General features: G+C 39.5%; 1 protein-coding gene across 1 annotated transcript; it reads right to left on the bottom strand.

Annotated features, from left to right (window-relative positions):
• Window positions 1-2,158: 2,158 nt before the first annotated feature.
• On the bottom strand, window positions 2,159-2,545 carry LOC130844330 (dexamethasone-induced protein-like; the record flags this gene model as incomplete). Its single annotated transcript, XM_057720628.1, has 1 exon — window positions 2,159-2,545. A coding segment is annotated over one exon (387 nt), but the record flags the coding sequence as incomplete, so codon positions are not given.
• Between the last annotated feature and the right edge of the window lie 16,222 nt (window positions 2,546-18,767).

Genomic DNA, 18,767 nt, shown 5'->3' with positions numbered 1-18,767 from the left:
GGTTGCTTCCATATCTTAGTAATTGTAAATAATGCTGCAATAAACATTGGGTTGCATATATCTTTTTGAATTGGTGTTTTTTTTGGGTGGAGGGGGAATGCTCAGTCCTATGAGTGGAATTGCTGGGTCCTATTGTAGTTCTATTTTTAGTTTTGGGGAAACTTCCATACTGTTTTCCACAGTGGCTGCCCCAATTTACATTCCCATTAACAGTGTACAACAGTTTCTTTTTCTCCACATCCTTGCTAACATTTGTTAATTGCATCTTTTTGATGATAGCCATTCTGACAGGTGTGAGGTGTCACCTCATTGCAGTTTTAATTTGCTTTTCTCTGATGATTAACAATGTTGAGCATGTTTTCACGTGCCTGTTGGCCATCTGTATGTCTTTTTTGGAAAAATGTCTATTCAGGTCTTCTGCCCATTTTTTAATTGGGTTGTTTGTTTTTTTGATGTTTTGATATTAACCTCTTCTCAGTCATATCATTAGCAAATATTTTCTTCCATTCACTAGGTTGTCTTTTCATTTTGTTGATGGTTTCCTTTGCTGTGCAAAACCTTTTAAGTTTAATTAGGTCCCATTTGTTTATTTTTGCTTTATTTCCTTTGTTTTAGGAGCCAGATCCAAAAAAATACTGCCATGATTTATGTCAAAGAGCATTCTGCCTACATTTTCTTCTAAGAGTTTTATGGTTTCTGGTCTTACTTTTAGGTCTTTAATCCATTTTGAGTTTACTTTTATATATGATGTGAGAAAATGTTCTAATTTCATTCTTTTACATGTAACTGCCCAGTTTTCCCAGCACCACTTATTGAAAAAACTGTCTTTTCTCCATTGTATATTCTTGTCTCCTTTGTTGTAGATTAATTGACCATTACTGCATGGGTTTATTTCTGGGCTCTCTATTCTGTACTATTGATCTATGCGTCTGTTTTTGTGCCAATACCATACTGTTTTGATTACTGTAGCTTTGTACTATAGTCTGAAGTCAGGGAGCATGATTCCTCCAGCTCTGTTCTTCTTTCTCAAGATTGTTTTGGCTATTTGAGGTCTTTTGTTTCCATTCACATTTAAAAATTTTTTGTGCCAGTTCTGTGAAAACTGCCTTTGGTATTTTGATAGGGATTGTATGAATTTGTAGATTCCCTTGGGTAGTGTGGCCATTTTAACTATATTATTTCTTCTAATCCATGAGCACAGTATATCTTTATAACTGTTTGTGTCATCTTCAATTTCTTTCATCAGTGTCTTATAGTTTTCCGAGTATAGATCTTTTACCTCCTTAGGTAGGTTTATTCCTAGATATTTTATTCTTTTTGGTGCAATGGTAAATGGTATTGTTTCCTTAATTTCTCTTTCTGATTATTTGTTGTTAGTATATAGAAACACAACCATTTTCTGTGTATTAATTTTGTACCCTGCAACTTTTTTTTTTAGAGAACCTTGTTTTACATTGTCTTGAAGTGGCATATTTGTTGTAAATACATATTTATGTGAATTGGTTTCTGAACTCTATTCTTACAATTGATCTGTTTGTTCATATTTGCATCAGTACTATTTTAGTTAATATGTTCTTTTTTTTTTTTTTTTTTGGAGTTGCATACATTTTTTAATTGAAAGAAGTTAGCCTCCTAAGTATTGCTTTTACATGTTTATCGAAGTCAAGTATTCATGCCACTCACATTTTCAAAAAATATTTCTGGCCAGAGGAGCGCTGTCCCCCGGCGCAACATATCAGTTCTGGCAACTTGATGGAGAGCAAACAACTTGAAATGAATGAGTCAAAACCCCATCCTCAGCCCCCCAAGTGTTCTTTTCCTTCTGAGTCACTCTCTGAAACAGTCGCTGTATCTAAGCCCGGCCTCGGGCCAAACCCCATGGGGCTCAGAGCTCCACTGGCATCAAAAAGAGCTGCGAGTTGCTTTTGTGTATGAAGTGTCCTCTCCAAGGGTTAAGTGGGGGAAGCAGATGCAGTCAGGGCTGAAGAGCAGAGAGGCAGACTCTGGCTGGGTTCCTGTAAACATCCATTGCAACAGCGAAAGGTAGGAAGCCAGGGCAAAGCTGTTTGCGCAAGGCTGCAGGCAGGCGAGGTCTCTGGGCACCCCTGCCTCACCCTTTGGGCAGGGGCACATGCCTTCTGGACCTCAGCACCCAGTCTCAATCTCTCTGTCCCACCGTCCTGGGTCCAGATGGGAACCTCTCTGTTGGCACGGAGCTTTCGAGGGGGGCAGGCTCCAAGTAACCATCGAAGACGTCGAGCTCCAAGTCGGCTTCGTAGAGGCCCGAGCCGGGATCGGAGAGCACGCCGAGGTCCACAAGCGCCTGGTCCATGTCCTCGGGCAGGAAGACGAGGCCCACATTGAGGACGATGTACTCCATAAGGAAGGCGTAGCATAGGATCAGCACATTGACAAAGAACAGGCCCACGTAGAACATAGAGGGCAGCAGCGGCGGCGGCACGGAGGGGACCAGGGGGCCCAGCGCGTCCAGGTGGGCCGCGACCCGGCGCCGGGCATGCAGGGGGCGGCGAGGCCGGCGGCGGCCCGTCGATCCCAGCGAGCTCAGCCGCTGTGGCGCCCGGGTGGCCCGCGACGGGGCAGCCTAGCCATCCAGGGGCGGCCCTGGGGCTGGCTGAGGCGTCGATGGGCCCTGGCGGTGCCCCCCTGCCCCCCGGGGGATGTGCGTCGGCCCTGCGGACGCGCCCCGGCCCCCGAAACGTGCCAGGCGGGTCACCCCACCCCCAGAGGTGCCCACACGGCACTGTCGATCCGCCCAGCGGTAAGGCGGGCCCCCCTGAAGTGGCCGGCGGCTGCCCGGCTCCTCTGATGCTCCCCGCTCCTGCTCACGGGCCCTCGCAGCGCCTGCGGGGACCCCACCGCGGCTCAGCGTCAAGGGCCAGTCCCGGCGGCGGTCTCTTCAGCCGCTCCCGGACGTTCCTCCAGCCCCCTCCGCCCCGCCGAAGGCCCAGCGCCCATGGCTGCGGCCGCCGCGTCACCCTCCTGGTTGCGTTCCCAATATGTTCTTAATAAATGCCTATATAAGACCTTTCTTTCCTCTCCTTTAAGGTTATCTTTGTTAATTTTGGCCATTTGCACTTCCATATAAATTTTAGAATCAGGTTTTCAATTTCCACAAAACAGTATCTGAGATATTTTAATTTTAGGGAGAGTTCACATTTTAACAATAATGAGCCTTCTCCTCCTTAAAAATGGTATACCCCTTCATTTATTTAGGTATTTTAATTTTTTTAATATTTATTTATTTGGTTGCACTGGGTCTTAGTTGCAGTAAGTGGGTTCCTTAGTTGCAGCTCACAGGCTTCTTAGTTGCAGCTCACAGGCTCCTTAGTTGCAGCAGATGGACTTCTTACTTGCGGCTTGAGGGCTTCTTAGTTCCAGCATACAAACTCTTGGTTGTGGCATGAATGTGGGATCTAGTTCCCTGATCAGGGATTGAACTCGGGCCCCTTGCATTGAGAGTGCAGAGTCTTAACCATTGCGCCACCAGGGAAGTCCCTAGGTGTTTTAAATTTTGTCTGAGTGATTTTTTAAAATTATCTGTGCAGAAATTTTGTACGTCTTTTGCTAAATGTATCCCTAAGTATTTGATTTTTTATACTATTGTACATGTATCTTTTTAAATTTCAATATTTAATAATTTATTGCTAGCATATAGATGTACAATAATTTCTTATTGACTCTGTTTTTAGATTTTCTAGTTATACACTCATGTCATCTGCAAATAAGATGATTTCCTCCCTCTCTCTTCAGTCCTTCTACCTTCTATTTTTCTTGCTGACTAGGACCCCCAGTACAATGTTGTGCAAAAGTGATGATAACCGACATCTTTATGCTTTCCCAAACTGAAGGCTAAAATTTTCAATAGTTCAACCTTAAGGTGATTATTTATTGCATGTTTTTGATACCCTTATCTGATTGAGGACTTTCTCTATCCTGAATTTACTGAGAGTTTTTATTATGAGTAAGCACTGAACTTTTTCAAATGTTATTAATGCATCTTTTGAGATGAACATACACTTTTTCTCCTTTATTCTATACATGAAGTGAATGTCACTGATTACTTTTTCAAATGTTAAACCAAACTTGTATTACTGGAAAACTGTAACTTGCTTTCTACAATTACTGTATTTTTATATGTTTCTGGATTTAATTTGCAAGCATTCTGCTTAGAATTTTTGCCTTTATGTTAATAAGAAATATATACTGGCAAAATAATATCTACTTCTGAATTAACAACATCACGTGGCTTCCTCCCAATATTTTGGTAAGCAGAATAACTTCTTTCAATTAGAAAATTGGCATCAGTGTTATGTCTCATAAAATCAAAGACTTAATAAACATAAGTGAATATAGTTGAGAGTTTGATGAGCTCTCCTGGGCTATGGATCTGCACAGCAGGAGGTGGAATGGAGGGAGGCACTGGCGCCGTACTTTGTGGCCATGTCTGTGAGTCTACAACTTTCTCCTGTCAGTGGATGTAATGAATCCATGTAATGGTCTGCCTTTAAGATAAAATCCAAACTCAACACAGAGCCCAGGGCCTGTGGGGTCCTGGGGTCTACATGTCTCTCACCTCACATCTCACTTTTCTCCGTAGTTCTCCCTTGTAATCCTCTTGCAACCTAAATGACTCATTCATACTCACTTCCCTGCAGTTCATTCAGTATGCCAGGCTTTCACTCATCTTGCAGACTGCAGCTTGCTTCTCTTCTCGTAGCAACTACATTTTCTATTCAGGATTCAGCTAAAGTTTCTTCTCTTGGTATACCTCGTTATACAGGGCTATGACTGGGGTTACTTACTCATCTTTTTATCCTATAAACTTGACCAGCACATAAGAGCCACTCTAGAAACAGTGGTTATTTAATGTATGAATAAGAATGTATTTACTACAATTATCCTATGTCCACCAATCATCTCAGTATCAGAACTAAAGCCCAAAATAAAGGTGAGAAAAAGAAAACTAACCACTAATTTATTCATACTCATATTTAATACTTAAGTCAGCAAATAATTATTGAATCCTGGCTATGTGAAGGCACATGCTACATGTAAGGAATACAGCAGCAGATGAGAGGAAAACTCAAAAAGTCTATAGTCTCATGAGGGAGACAGCCAAGTCAACATAAAGGGGGGGAGAAAGAACTCATTTTTAAATTACAATTATCAGTTCCATAAAAAAGAAAAACAAGAAGACAGGGTGTAAAATTCCAGAATATTGAGACTGAGGAATGCTTACTTCAGAGAGAATTGTCAGGGAAAGCCTCTCTCAGGTGGTGACAATGAAACTAACTTCTGAAGAATAAGAAACAAGTCAACACTCTTTCCCTGATACAGTTCTGAACCAGCGTGCTTAAGCTGTTCATCATTTTATTCAGGTTTGTTTATCTCATCCGTTCTCAAAGGGTTGTCCAAGGACCAATAGACTCCTCCCTTTCAGAGGAACCAAGAAGTCAAAACTATAATACTAAAAGATCATAATCGTAAAGTTATCTTGCCTCTTTCACTCTCATTATTTCATGGTGGGATGTGAAGATTTCCAGAGGCTACATGACATGTGATGTCACAATAGATTGAATGAAGAAGCTGTCTTTTATTAAACCAGACATTAAAGAGATTTGCAGAAAAAGTATAACAGTGCCATTTTTGTCACTAAATATTTTCATTTTAGGCAATATGGATATGTTGATAAAAATGTGTTGTTTATGTTAAAATGTAATGAGTTTATTATTGCTATCTTAATTTAATACTTTTAAAACTTGCCAATTTAATTTGTAATATGGTAAATATCAACAGATGAAACCCACAAAAACTAGTTCTCAAACTAGTGTGAAAGGGTCCTGAGACAAAAACGTTTGGGAACTGCTGATTTAAATGGGAGAGTGAACATCAGTTTAAAAAGAATACAATCAATAGATGAAATGAAGATACCTAAGATGATATATGCAAAATGATCCCTGCTAGCTCTCCAACTCTGGACACAAAATGACAGTATCTGCCTGGAAATGGAAGCATTCAGTCAGACATCTCCACTTCTGCTAAAAATCCAATGTGTAACAGGTTCCAGACAAAACATTCTGGGTATTTGAATAAACATGGGCAGGGCTCCACAGGGAGGAGGATTCTCATCCAATTATTTGGTGCCTTGTAAGCCATCCTGAGCATTTTCTATTGTAACTGGGAAATTTTGCAGCCTCTTGTTCGTAGCATAAGGAATAGGAAACCAGACATCCTTAAGTGAAATAAAAATAGAACCAACTCCTCAGTGTAAATTTCTGGGATCTTTTCCTTGAAATATTGCCCACAAGTCTCTCCCACCCAGTTACTCTGTACTGGTCTGCTCAGTCACTGTCCAAGATGATCAAGCCTGACTCCATGAAATATTCAATCACTCCATGTCTCCGCCTGCTCCCCGGGCTCCATCGCACAGTCTCTTCATCGTATTTGAGTCTGATTCCCACTTTCACTGGCAAATCTAAAAGTCATGAAATGGCCAGCCATAAGAGATCAGTTATGGAGGAAATGTTTCTTCAACATTCACTTAAAAAATAATAACTTCAATCCTCTGTCATTCCAAAGAAAAATTATCTATTTCTCTTTGTAAAAGTCATATTTACTTTACATTGTACCTGAAACTAAATGAGAAGTCAACAACAAAAGAAAGCAGCCCGTCAAAAAAGAAAAAAGAAAAAGAAAAAAGAAATAGCAAAATGTATAACTGGCACATTTGGGAGGCTATTCTTATAGCCTTGTTTAATGTGCTATACCCTAAGAAACATATTTGCACCAGATTTGCAAGCAGAAATTATCATATCACTTTGAGAATCCTTCTGTGTGAACTTAACCTTTTGCTGGGTTCTGACTTTTCCTGTAGTAAATAGTCCCATGTAGATTTGTATAGGGTAATGTATATGAAAAGTGCTTTCCATTATACAGATGTATGTTCATATATTGGATTATTATTGTAAGTAAGGAAAGCAAAGTAAAATATGATCTTTTTAAAGAAAAGCTATTGACAATATTCCTAATTCCTTCCATCAGTACCTAAGAGTGCCTTCCTGAATCCAAAGTCTCTTGTTTCTTGACAGAACATTTCTAGACTGACCCTTTGGAGCATATATGCTATCAAGTAAGCAATCTGTAATCTGGAGCCCTCTTTGTTTAGAGGATCTCTGAATCCTGCCTGGATACTAGTTAATCTATTCCAGAAACATTCTTTATTAGCAAAGTTCTACAATATACATTCCCCTATGTACCTGAATATTGAAATAAAATAATTATCATTATGTTTATAATTATTTATATGAATTTCCTTGAGTACATTGGTATATTTTCCAGAGACAGATTTTCTCATTCAGATAACCAATGTGTTTTTTGGATTTTAGTGGGAAAAAAAGTGTAAAAAGTCAAGCATTAGAATAACAAATGCAAAAAAAAATTATGATTCCTGTTCCGAGGACTCGATTTATTTGAGCACATGTGACTAGAAAAAAAAATATTCAGTGAATATGGGGATGTGGGATCATTATTGTATTTCCTTGAAATAGGTTATTAATAATAGTTAAAAAGACATCATGACACTATAAGATGAAGTACTATGAACACCTGAATACAAATCTGTCAACAGAACTTTATAAAAGTTGTCAAAACTAGTATAGATGGTAAGTATGTAGATAGATAAATGATAGATAGATGATAGATAAATGATAGATGATAGATGATAGATAGATAGATGATAGACAGATGATAGATAGATGATAGATAGATAAATAATAGATAGATAGATGATAGATATAGACAATAGATAGATAGATGATAGATATAGCAAGCTTCTCCTATAGTGAAGGGAAAACTATCTTACAGTAGAATGCTATACATGTAAAAGGAATGATAGAATTTATGAAATCACCATTTGCCAGCCATTATAGAAATAATTGATTCAGGCAAGAGGCATCAAAGAATGCTAAAATTGGTGGGTAAAAGTTTGATGAAGAACAGGATATTTACATAGTCTCAACCATTTCTCCACAGATTGCTCAGTTACTCATCAATTAATAGGTACAAAACATATATTAATTAACCTTACAATGAAGAAACCTGAAAAATATCATCTCAAGTAAGTTATAAAAGTTAACAGCACCAAGAATATGGATATCTTGTACCTGCAGAAATGATACACTGAGAAGAACACACTTTACTTCTGTGATACTTCTACAAAAATGAACAAGAAACTATCATACAAATCAAAATTGTGGGACATTCTATAAAGTAATTGGCTCTTACTCTTCCAATATATCAAGGTCATGAAAAACAAGGCAAGACAGATGAACTGTTCCAGATTGACGAAGAATGAAGAAATATAAAACTAAATGCAAGTGTGGCCTTGGATTAGATCTTAGACCTTATAAAGGAAATTGATTGGACAATTGGAAAAATTCAAATAAGTCTATAGATTAGATGGTAATACTTTATCAGTGTCAATTCCCCAAATTTAAATATTTGACTATGATTATGTGGGAGAGTGTTTTAGGAAATACACATTGAAGTATTGAAGGGCAATAGGGTATCACGTCTGAAATTTACTCTCAAATGCCTCAGAAAAATATAATGTAATAGGCACATCCTGTGTGTGTGTGTGTGTGTGTGTGAGAGAGAGAGAGAGAGAGAGGTAAAATAAATGTACTAAAATGTAAATATTTGGGAACCTGATTGAAGGAAGTACCAGAGATTTTTGTCCTGTTTTTGTACATTTTCTGTTAAGTTTAAAATTATTTCAAAATGAAAAGTTAAGAAAAAAACTCAATTCTCCCCATCCTTTAATAAAAGGGCATGAAATCATGATTTTAAAAAGGCCAAAAACGCAAACACTCAAATACAAGAAGCAATGGTCCAGAGAGTCTACAAAAATGATTCGGGATAGTATTAAACTATCAAACTGTAACAAGGAAAAAAAAGCTGTCTATTTCACCCAGTTCTGCCTCCCAGGAGATGGATATCAAAATTTGGATTCCAAATATATGTCTGCTTTTCTCTATTTCAATTTATTGATCTCTAGTTTCTCAAAGATTCATTTTGGCAGGTTGCATTCCTTTCTAGTATTTCTCAGTGAGCCACCTTCCAAACACCCTTCTAAACTTTTATAAATGTTCTCAACATGATCACATACCATTTCTCTCTCCTGTAGGAAAATAGACTTGTAAATTCCTAGACAACTTCTAAACAATACCTAGTACTTTAATTTAAGATATTGTGCCTAAAAATTATCTCCTTTCTCCCTTAGATTTTGGAGTTAAAGTAGGGCACCTTAGATGGTAGGCAGAAAAGATATTGAATATTTACACACTCTGTTTCTTTATGAGATAGGACTTTTGTAATACAGCCAATTTCATGTTTTCTCTCTGATTTTCTCTAATTCTAAATATTGAGTTTCATGATTAAAGTTTAAATCTTCTAGGTATGATTCTTTTTAAAGGGAATCTTGGTAAATCTTAATTTTATTTGTGTTATAAACTACAATAAGCAGTACTTTCTCTGTGTCACATTCTTCTAAGTTTCCAAATTCTTGGTCAATTAAATTAGAAAATGTGTTTTAGAAAGTTAAAAACCTCTCCCTCAAAAGAAACTAAACAGTGTGTTTGCTGTGTTGAGAGGATAATGTCACTGAGTATTGGTAGAAATCTGTTGTTACAGAGTCCCCAGCTAGATTCAAGATGATGATGTTGGTGACTGTGGTGGTGATGGTGATGGTGATGATGCTGGTGAAAGATGAATGAGGAGGAGGGAGATAAAATGAGGACGATAATTATTATAAGTGTTAACATTTGAGAGCTTACTTAGGCCCTCCTTTGAATGTCTCACATGCCTTTGACATATTTAGTCTTTAAAATAACCCTATGAGGTACGTATTATCACTACGCCCACTTTACAAATGAAGAAACAGGTAAGTTGCCAGAGGTCACGGAACAGATAAAATGTGGAGCCAGACTCCAAATCCAGGTCAGTTGGTCTCTTTCACCTTAACATGTTGAATGAGGAGACCTGGTCCCCTGCACCAACACACACCTGCTAGATTTCCTGAATTTTCATAGAACCCAGGAGTTGAATGGGAAAGAATTTTAAGCCTGTCCACTGTTGTAATTCAGATGTATAGACATGTCTGACACAATTCTGAGGTAAGGGGACTATGGCAGCAGGATTGTAGGTAGCAACCAAGAAGCCCGTGTGTGTGTGTGTGTGTGAGAGAGAGAGAGAGAGAGACAGAGAGACAGAGAGATTCATAAATGAGGGCAGCCTCAGTAACTGCTTGTCGGGAAAGGGAGCAGCGCGTCCAGCTGCAAAGGGCACCGTCCTGGAGTCCACCCTAACTCACAGTCAGGGAGCTGTCTCTGCCCTGGGAGGATGAAGACTAAGCTGCAAAAGCAGAAGAAGAAACAAATGTAACTGAGAGTTGAAGCACCGCCTCCGGGTGGCCCTCTCCCATGCCCACTGCCGCTGAAGGGGGGGATGTGAGGGAGGGGACGGCACTAGCAGAGGACCGTGGGGAGAGCAGGGACCCCAGTCGTCTGTGAAGTGGAGGGTGGGTCAGCACCACCGTCTGGGCAGGGTGAGGTCACACAGCAGCCAGGTGGCACCGGAGCATCCCAGCACTCAGCCACCAAGTGGGACAGGCTGAGCAAGAAGTGCAAGGAGGGCAGCTGAGGAGCAGGTGGGCTGCCCTGCGCTTCTCACACGAGGAAACCTTTCTGAGAGCCTGAACGGATACCCAAGAAAGCAGAAGGCCTGAGTTCCTCTCTTGGAGAGGCAGCCGTTCTTGAGTTCTGAGCCTTAGGCGTAAACTCTTAAAGTGACTCATTCTCAGATCCGCACGCTCGTGGCACCCAAGGACATTTGGGTTAGCACTGCTATTAGGCAGACCACCCTATTAGATTTGCTTTCCATTACTGAGTTCTTAAGATCCCTACTTATACTCCATAACTTTCTGTTATAAAGATGAGCCAGGAACAAACAAACAAATTATGAGCCTGTATATTTTCCTGACAAACCACACAACCATCTAAATGTGAAAACTGATGATTTGCTGCCTTTCATGCTTTTTTTCCCCCAAATGTAGATAAAAATTTGTTTAGACATTTAAATGGATCTGTACACTATGACTTCATTCATTCACTCATTCAGCAAACATTTGTTGAGTTCTTACTCTGTATCAAGCAGTTGATACACTCTGTGAACAAAGTTTGTAATGTGGGGAGAGAGATCATTAACCCAGTGCATAATTAATAAGTTAATTATTGGGGATGTTAGAAGGCACAACTTCTATGGAGAACAAAGTAGAGCAAAATAAAAAGAACCAGGAATTAGAGACAAGGGGAAGGTTGCGATACTAAATAGTAGGAATAGGTTTCATGTTTAGTAATGGGGACAAGTCAGAATTGTTTAATCTGACCCAGTCCTAGACTGTCTCCAAATGTACTGCCAGTAACCCATTGTAAACTTGTCCAGATGAGAATTTCCAGTTGGAATAATTTAATTGGAATCATTTAAATTATTAAATTTAATAATTTAACTTTGTATACTATGATATCAAATGATACATTAATAGAATTGCATAGTTTTAGAAATGAAACAGTTTAATTAGAAAACTGTTGACCGCTCGTCCCACAGGTTAGGAAAACCAGACCCTGAGAGTTTACATGATTTGTCCAAAATCACTCAGCCATTAAATGGCATAAAGAGAACCAAAATATAGTTTCATCAAAAAGTCTTTTTTGTAAACACAGTTTTCAAATTTTCTGTAACAAGTTTACTGTTCTATTTCCTATTTAATTTTTATTCTTCACTCCCACACCACCCCCAGTTTACCCTATTTCTCCCTGCCTTTGCTCTTAGTTATGTGGTGGTGGTAGTGGCTTGTGTGTGTGTGTGTGTGTGTGTGTGTATCCTTTAGGTGTCTCTTTATGTAAGTACAGGAAAGTGTGAATACATTATTCAATCCCTTTTAAACACAAAAGCAATATATGGACACCATCCTGTACTCTCGTTCACTTAGTTGCCTTTTTAAAAGCGATCCTTTACCTATTCCCCTAACTTCTCCAGTTCCTATCTTGAAGTGAAGAATATAATGCTAGCAGTGATCTTTTCTTAACAGAGATTGGGACTATGAAGAGTTCTTTAATCACAGTTTCAGTTAGAAAGGCTGAAGTTTGATTGCAGATAACAGAAACCTGACTTACAGAGACTCGAACAAACAGGCATTTTATTCTTCTCTTATAACAAGAACTCCCGAGGTAGGTGGTTGCTGGCATTGAGTCAGTAGCTCAAAAATGAATCAGGGACCTGGATCTTGTTATTTCATGCTACCATTCTTGAAAGTTGGCTTTTATCCTCTTGCTGTTGCTTTGCAATTGTAAAAAGCTATTGCAACTTTAGGCATTATCCACACTGGGGAAGGAGGATTAAAAAGCCTCTTTCTCAAGCAGCTTTCAGGAAGGAAATTCTCTCTGCCAAGCCTCCCATTCTACCCCAGAACTGATTGGTCAGAACTGAGTCACATGCCCACTCCTAGACCAATCACAGGCTGAGAATAATAATGTCACCTTGGCCCATGTAAACCCATCAGCCCTAGGGGCTGAGAGTGGGATCCTATGCTCCCAGAGATCCAGGGATTATTTTCCCTCTGCCTGAATAAAACAGAGTTCTTTTAGCAAGAAATAAGAGAGTCAAGAATGATTATTAGATGGGGAACAGCCAATATCTATCACAAGTAGTTACTACTTGTATATTTTATATATTAAGAAGTGTGAGGGTTCTATTAGCTGTTGAAGGTACATTCCATCTTTTCACAACCCACCCACCCATTGTTTCATTACATGTCCTTGTTTTAATATATTCTTTCAAAGATATAGATAAAAAAAATTAAGAGGAAAATTACATGAGAACAAGAAAATGAAAAAAAAATGGAAATTAATTTCTTTTACTGTCTTCAAGGAGAGCGAAGGAAAACAGGGCATCTGTACCTGGCTAGATTCAGGATATGTCGGAATACAAAACCCGTGCTCTATTAAGGCTATCCCAAACCACACTGTATATATATATATATTTTTTTTTTTTTCTTGGTTGCATTGTGTCTTCATTGCTGCACGAGGGCTTTCTTCATTGCGGTGCATAGGCACCTCATTGTGGTGGCTTCTCTTGTTGCAGAGCACAGGTTCTAGGTGCCCAGGCTTCAGTAGCTGCAGCACATGGGCTCAGTAGTTGTGGCACACCAGCTTAGTTGCTCTGAGGCATATGGGATCTTCCCAGACCAGGGATGGAACCCATGTCCCCTGCATTGGCAAGCAGATTCTTAACCACTGTGCCAGCAGAGAAGTCCCCACATGATAAATATAGATTAAATAAATATATACATATCCTAGCTCTATCCTTCTTAATACGTTCTAACTACTAAGGGAAAATGATTGACTTTACAGTAGAGAAATTTGGCAGACATCACCTTAATCAAGGGATCAAAGTTAACATCACTAATAATGAGATAAATTGAAATCTATCTGATAGGATGCAATGAGCAGAATAACTTGCCAAGTATGTATAACCCAAATAAGAGACATTCTACAGATTGACTGGCTTGCAAACATCAAAAATGTCAAGGTCATAAAAGTTAAGAAAAGACAAAGAGGAACTGTTCTAGACTGAGCACAGAGACTAAAACTCAGTGACAGCTAAATGCAACCCATGATTCTCGACTGAATCTTTTTGTTGTAAAGAACGTTATTAGAACAATTAACAAAACTAGAAAGGAGGCTGGGGATTAGATGGCTGGAACATACTGATGTTAATTTTCTGATTTTGATGTTTGTATGCTGGAGAATGGCCCCCCTTTTTTTGTAGAGAATACACACTAAAATATTTAGAAGTGATGGAGCATTATGTCAGCAACTTACTCTTAAAGCATTCAGAAAAAAATTAGAATTTTGTATTATCCATGCAAGCTTTCTGTAAGTTTCAGACTATTTCAAAACAAAAACACTCTTCTTTTGCTTTTAGTTAATGATATCTAGAGATACCAATTCTTTGTAATGGCTGCATAGTATTCCATTATAAGGATGTGACAAATTTTGTAATAACAGATATTTAGATTGATTCAATCTGAGGCTATTACATTCTATGCTGCTATGAATATTTCTGTACTAATACTATTTTGCACGTGCCACTTTATAAAATATCTAGAAGTAGCAATTACTTTAACTGATTTTAAATGGAAGCCATGTTCTAAGATATATAGTGCACAATGCAAAATGAGAAGGTATTAGCTAAAAGTCATTTTAGGCTAAGTGATTTGGTTTAATAATATTTTCATCCATTGCTACAACAAATACTTTTTGGTTCACTATTATAGAGGAAGCTCTGTATTAATTCTAGAAACAACCATAATCTTTTACCTTCAAAAGTTATGAAAGTTTGAGAGATTTACCAGGCTAAAGTTCATTAATTTAAAAAATTTTCCAATTTAAGATATGTCTTCATATTGATAATTTTTAAATGGAGGGAAAAAATTAACAACATTTTTTTGCCCCTAACGTGTATAGAAAATTTTTGCCACTATGGAAAGGAAACCCTTTAAAAATGTTAGATACTTTACTAAACTTACTTTTTAGCCTTCCTGTTGCTATTAATATTATATTAATTAATATTATCATTGTTACAGTCATTTCAAATAAGTCCAGCTAGCTGTTTGACACACTGATTTCTCTGGCTTTTTCCTGCACGTTAAGGTTTCACTGTGCTTCCTTAGATATAAGTTTTGTCAACCTGCTCCTAAAAGATGGAGAACAATAGCCCATCTCTTCAAGAACAAAATATTATTTTCAAGGTTGTTTTTCTCCACATCTTTTCAGAAAAGAATTCAGAAGTAAATACATTCATAAAAATGTTTCAAACATAAGTGGAGGCCACTAAAGACACCACTCTAGGAAATTGACACTCACAGAGCTGACAAATTGCATAAATGGCCTTTTATGGATATTGATACCAGCTGTGCAGACGGAGGAGGCTCTCTGTCAAGAATTTATCGAGGAGATTCACAAAATAAATAATTGTGCAAATCTCAGACTATTCCTCGCCTGCATTGTTAAGGAATAAATAATAACAAACAATTAAGCTTCCAATTACAAGGAAATAAATCTCTTAAGGTCAAAAAAGTAATTCCTCTAAATTGAGGACCTCAGTGAAAAGGTTTTGAGTTGGATCTAGAGCTGTAGTCCAAATCTGAAGTCAATCTCTGGTTTTTAAAGTGCCAGGCAAAGCCCTGAGTACGGAAGAATGTAGTGGTTGGGAGTGTGAAGAGGACTTGGAAGCATAGCCTCAGTATTTTATAGTGTGAGCATCCCATGGGTCAGCGATATACCTTCTGGGAGTCTAAGTTTCTTCAGCTATTTAATGCAGATGATAACACCTACTTTTATATGAGACCTAAACAAAAACACACTGACCTAACTAGCAGCCTGTCTGAAATTTGCATACGAATGTGCAGTTTGATTTTTGTTGGGCACCTTAGTTAGCATGTCATTAAAGAATTGCCCTGAGCCTGCTTTTCCAACCTCATCTGTCCTCACACTTCCCCTAGTAACTTAAGCTTCAGAAATAATCTCCATTATGTCATATAGCTCCCCATGCTGTTTCACGTCTGTTCCTCTTCTATGCTCTTCTCAGTCAGCTCAAGGGTGACATCCGCCAGGAAGCATCGACCGGCCACTGGCTTTCCCACCTGGCCAAGTCCAGTGTGTGCCTATGTGCCTGTGTGTGTTGAGAGTGGGGAGTGGGGGATGGAGGGATAGGGAGAGGAGGGGTATACAGGAAGTGAGACATGCATGAGGATGAAGAGGTCCTTCGGGGTCAGGCTAGGAATTGCCTTACACGTTATGCTAAGGAGTTTGGTTAAATCTTAAGGGCAAAATCTTATGGAGGCTACAAAGGGTTTTAGTAGAACAGTGTAGGGATCTGGTATTTTTTTTATTTAGGAAAATGACCTGCAGTGAGGGGGATAGATTGGAAAGGTGAGGGGATGTCACAAATGTGGATCGGACCATGAGAACAATTCTCCCTGCAAGCTTCCTTCTCCTCTCCTTCGGGTTTCACAGGCATTGGTTGGTTGGTGTATGGGCACAGTGGGGTGGCATTTGACAGGAGTCCTGGAGACTTACAGGGCATCAGGGGCTGGGTGTCAGAATCCCTGAGGCAGGAGTCAGGCTGTAGCAGCAGAGCCTCTTCCCAAGCTCTGCTCTCAGTCCTCCTTTCCTTTTAACAGAGAAGACAGAGGCAACATATATATTCTAATATGAAAAAATAGAGAGTTGGAGAAACAGGGAAAGACGGCACATAAAGAAGGAGCCTGCTTTTAAAGCCAGTTACCACATTGCACACAGACTCCGTGCAGATAGGGGCTTTTCCTGTTTCAGTGGTTCTCAGTTTTTAGCCTGCCCGGTAGTCACCTGGAGGGCTCATTACACCATAGAATCAGCAGTTCAGACTCTGAAGGTCTGGGGTGGGGCCAATAATTTGCAGCTCTAACAAGGTCTCATGTGAGGCTGATGCCGCTGGCCTAGGGACTACACTTGAGAACCACTGTTCTATTTTATTCCGTTTGATCCCCTCAATAACCTGCATGATGGTATTGTTTCAACAGAAGAAGAAACAGTTATTGAAAGACTTAAGTAACCTGTCCTCTGCCCTTGGTAATAAGTAGAAAACAAAACTTCAGAGCCAGGTTGTGTTCGGCTTAAAAGCCCAAGTTCTTCCCCCTTCATGTTCCCGTTTCCTCCACAAGCCATCCCGAGACCTTATGCAGGACAGAGGGAGCTCCCAGCTATTTTCTTCCCATCGGTGTCCCAGGTGGCCACAGCTCTTAGGTGTGAGGGTGGAGCTCAAAGGAACACGAACTTCTGGGTATTTCTTTTTGTCCAAAAACCATTTCAACTCCACAAGCTGTGGCTCCCCACTCTGGCCAAAGGGTGATACCCATATCCTGCACTGTGGTTGCTCCTAGAACACTTCCTGAGATGGAGGTACACAAGGAACATCCTTCTCTTCCACATGCAACATAATGATTGGACGTCTGCGATCTGCCCACATGCATCTTGCCTCTGATACCTTTTCCAGTAAGACTGCATCTCTCCCATGCTTGTGCTGTTTCCCCTAAGTGCAGCCACAACCAGGTGATTTTGTATGGATTTGCCCACCAGTGCTTTCTGTGGGCCTTTCCCCTGTATTCTTTCTAAATATTTCCCCATGCTATGGATGTCCTATTTCTGACTTTGGGTCAGTTTTTGGAGCATCTTCACGTGCTGGTTGTCCACTTTGGACTAGGGGGAAAAACACCTAGGAAAGCGTTTGTTCTGATTATCCCTGTGCTTTGGAATTAATGATAGGCTCTACAGGTAATGTCTTAAAAAGCCAAGGCCCTTGTTTTTGGCCAAAGGAAACATTTTAACCCAGTGTTTCATTGTTGTTGGTTTTTTTCCACTGTAATAGTCACCCTGTAAGGTAGGCAAGGTTTGTTTGTGGAATTTTATAAATTCTTTCTTTCTGTGTTATTTACAATGCGTACGTTCCCTCACTGTGATAATAAAGAAGGCTCCTTGCCGTGAATTTCTTTTTCCGTGTTAGATTTTTTCTTTTTTTCCTGAATGGGGAGCTGGTAAGCACCAACAATAAATTTTGCCCAGAACAGACCTTCATAACTGTCCTGAACTTCCAAGACCCCCTCCTCAGTGTAGCTCTCTTTTTTTACAGGGACGTGTCGTTGATTTATAATGTTGGGTTGGTTTCAGGTGTACCGTTACGTATCTCAGTATAGTTCTTATTGACCTAGTTTAGTATTCCTTGAAACTAGGGGGCATTTTTGTCCATGTGTTTGGTTTGTTTGTTTTAATGATCAGACTGTATATAGTTTAGGTAAGTGAAAATTTATTTTCCTAAATATAAATTTTAAAAACCGAGTGTATTCTTCCTCTTCCCATTCCTTGTCTCCTTTTTCTTTGCCCTCTTTCTTCTTTTCCCTTCTGCCTTTCCATCCCTTCCCTTCCTTTCCCATTAGGTAGGCCTGAGCAAGGCAGATACAGTGGGGGAGGGGGGCAACTCAGCTTGCAACCCCAACCCTAAAACTCCAGTGAGGTGAGGAAGGGTCCACACTGGGTCCTGATGGATGCCACAGCATGTGACGTTGCCAAATTCAACAAATCAGAAAACAGGAAGCCCAGTTAAATTTAAATTTCCATTAAACGATGAGTTATTTTTTAACGTAAGCTTATTTCACACAATATTTGGGACATACACTAAGAAAATTATTGTTTACTTGATATTCAGATTTGACTGGATGTTCTTTATTTTATCTGCCAACCTGGCTAGTGTGGGATGTCAGAGCCCAGACTAGATGAGACAAGTATCCATGTGGGGGAGGGGGCAGTAGGGACAATACCTTAGAACAGGGTGTCAGAGCCAAGTGGGATGACAAGTTTACCCCAAATATATTGAGGATGAAGTTGTAGATGGGAGCTACAAATTTGAAAAGGAGAAAACTAGAACGAGTCCTGTATTGTGGGATTGCAATTGGAGATACAAGTGTGAATTCGTTGTTGATAATGTGAAAATATGATATATATATTTGCTTTATATGCACAGAATGTCACAGGAATATGCACAAGAAAGTATAGCAGTGTTTACCTTAGGGAATAGAAGTGAGTGGCTGGGACAAG

The sequence above is a fragment of the Hippopotamus amphibius genome, chromosome 2, assembly GCF_030028045.1.
Source record: "Hippopotamus amphibius kiboko isolate mHipAmp2 chromosome 2, mHipAmp2.hap2, whole genome shotgun sequence".
NCBI lineage: Eukaryota > Metazoa > Chordata > Mammalia > Artiodactyla > Hippopotamidae > Hippopotamus > Hippopotamus amphibius.
Note: the sequence above shows the minus strand (reverse complement) of the source record. Positions and strands in the feature narration are given on the sequence as shown.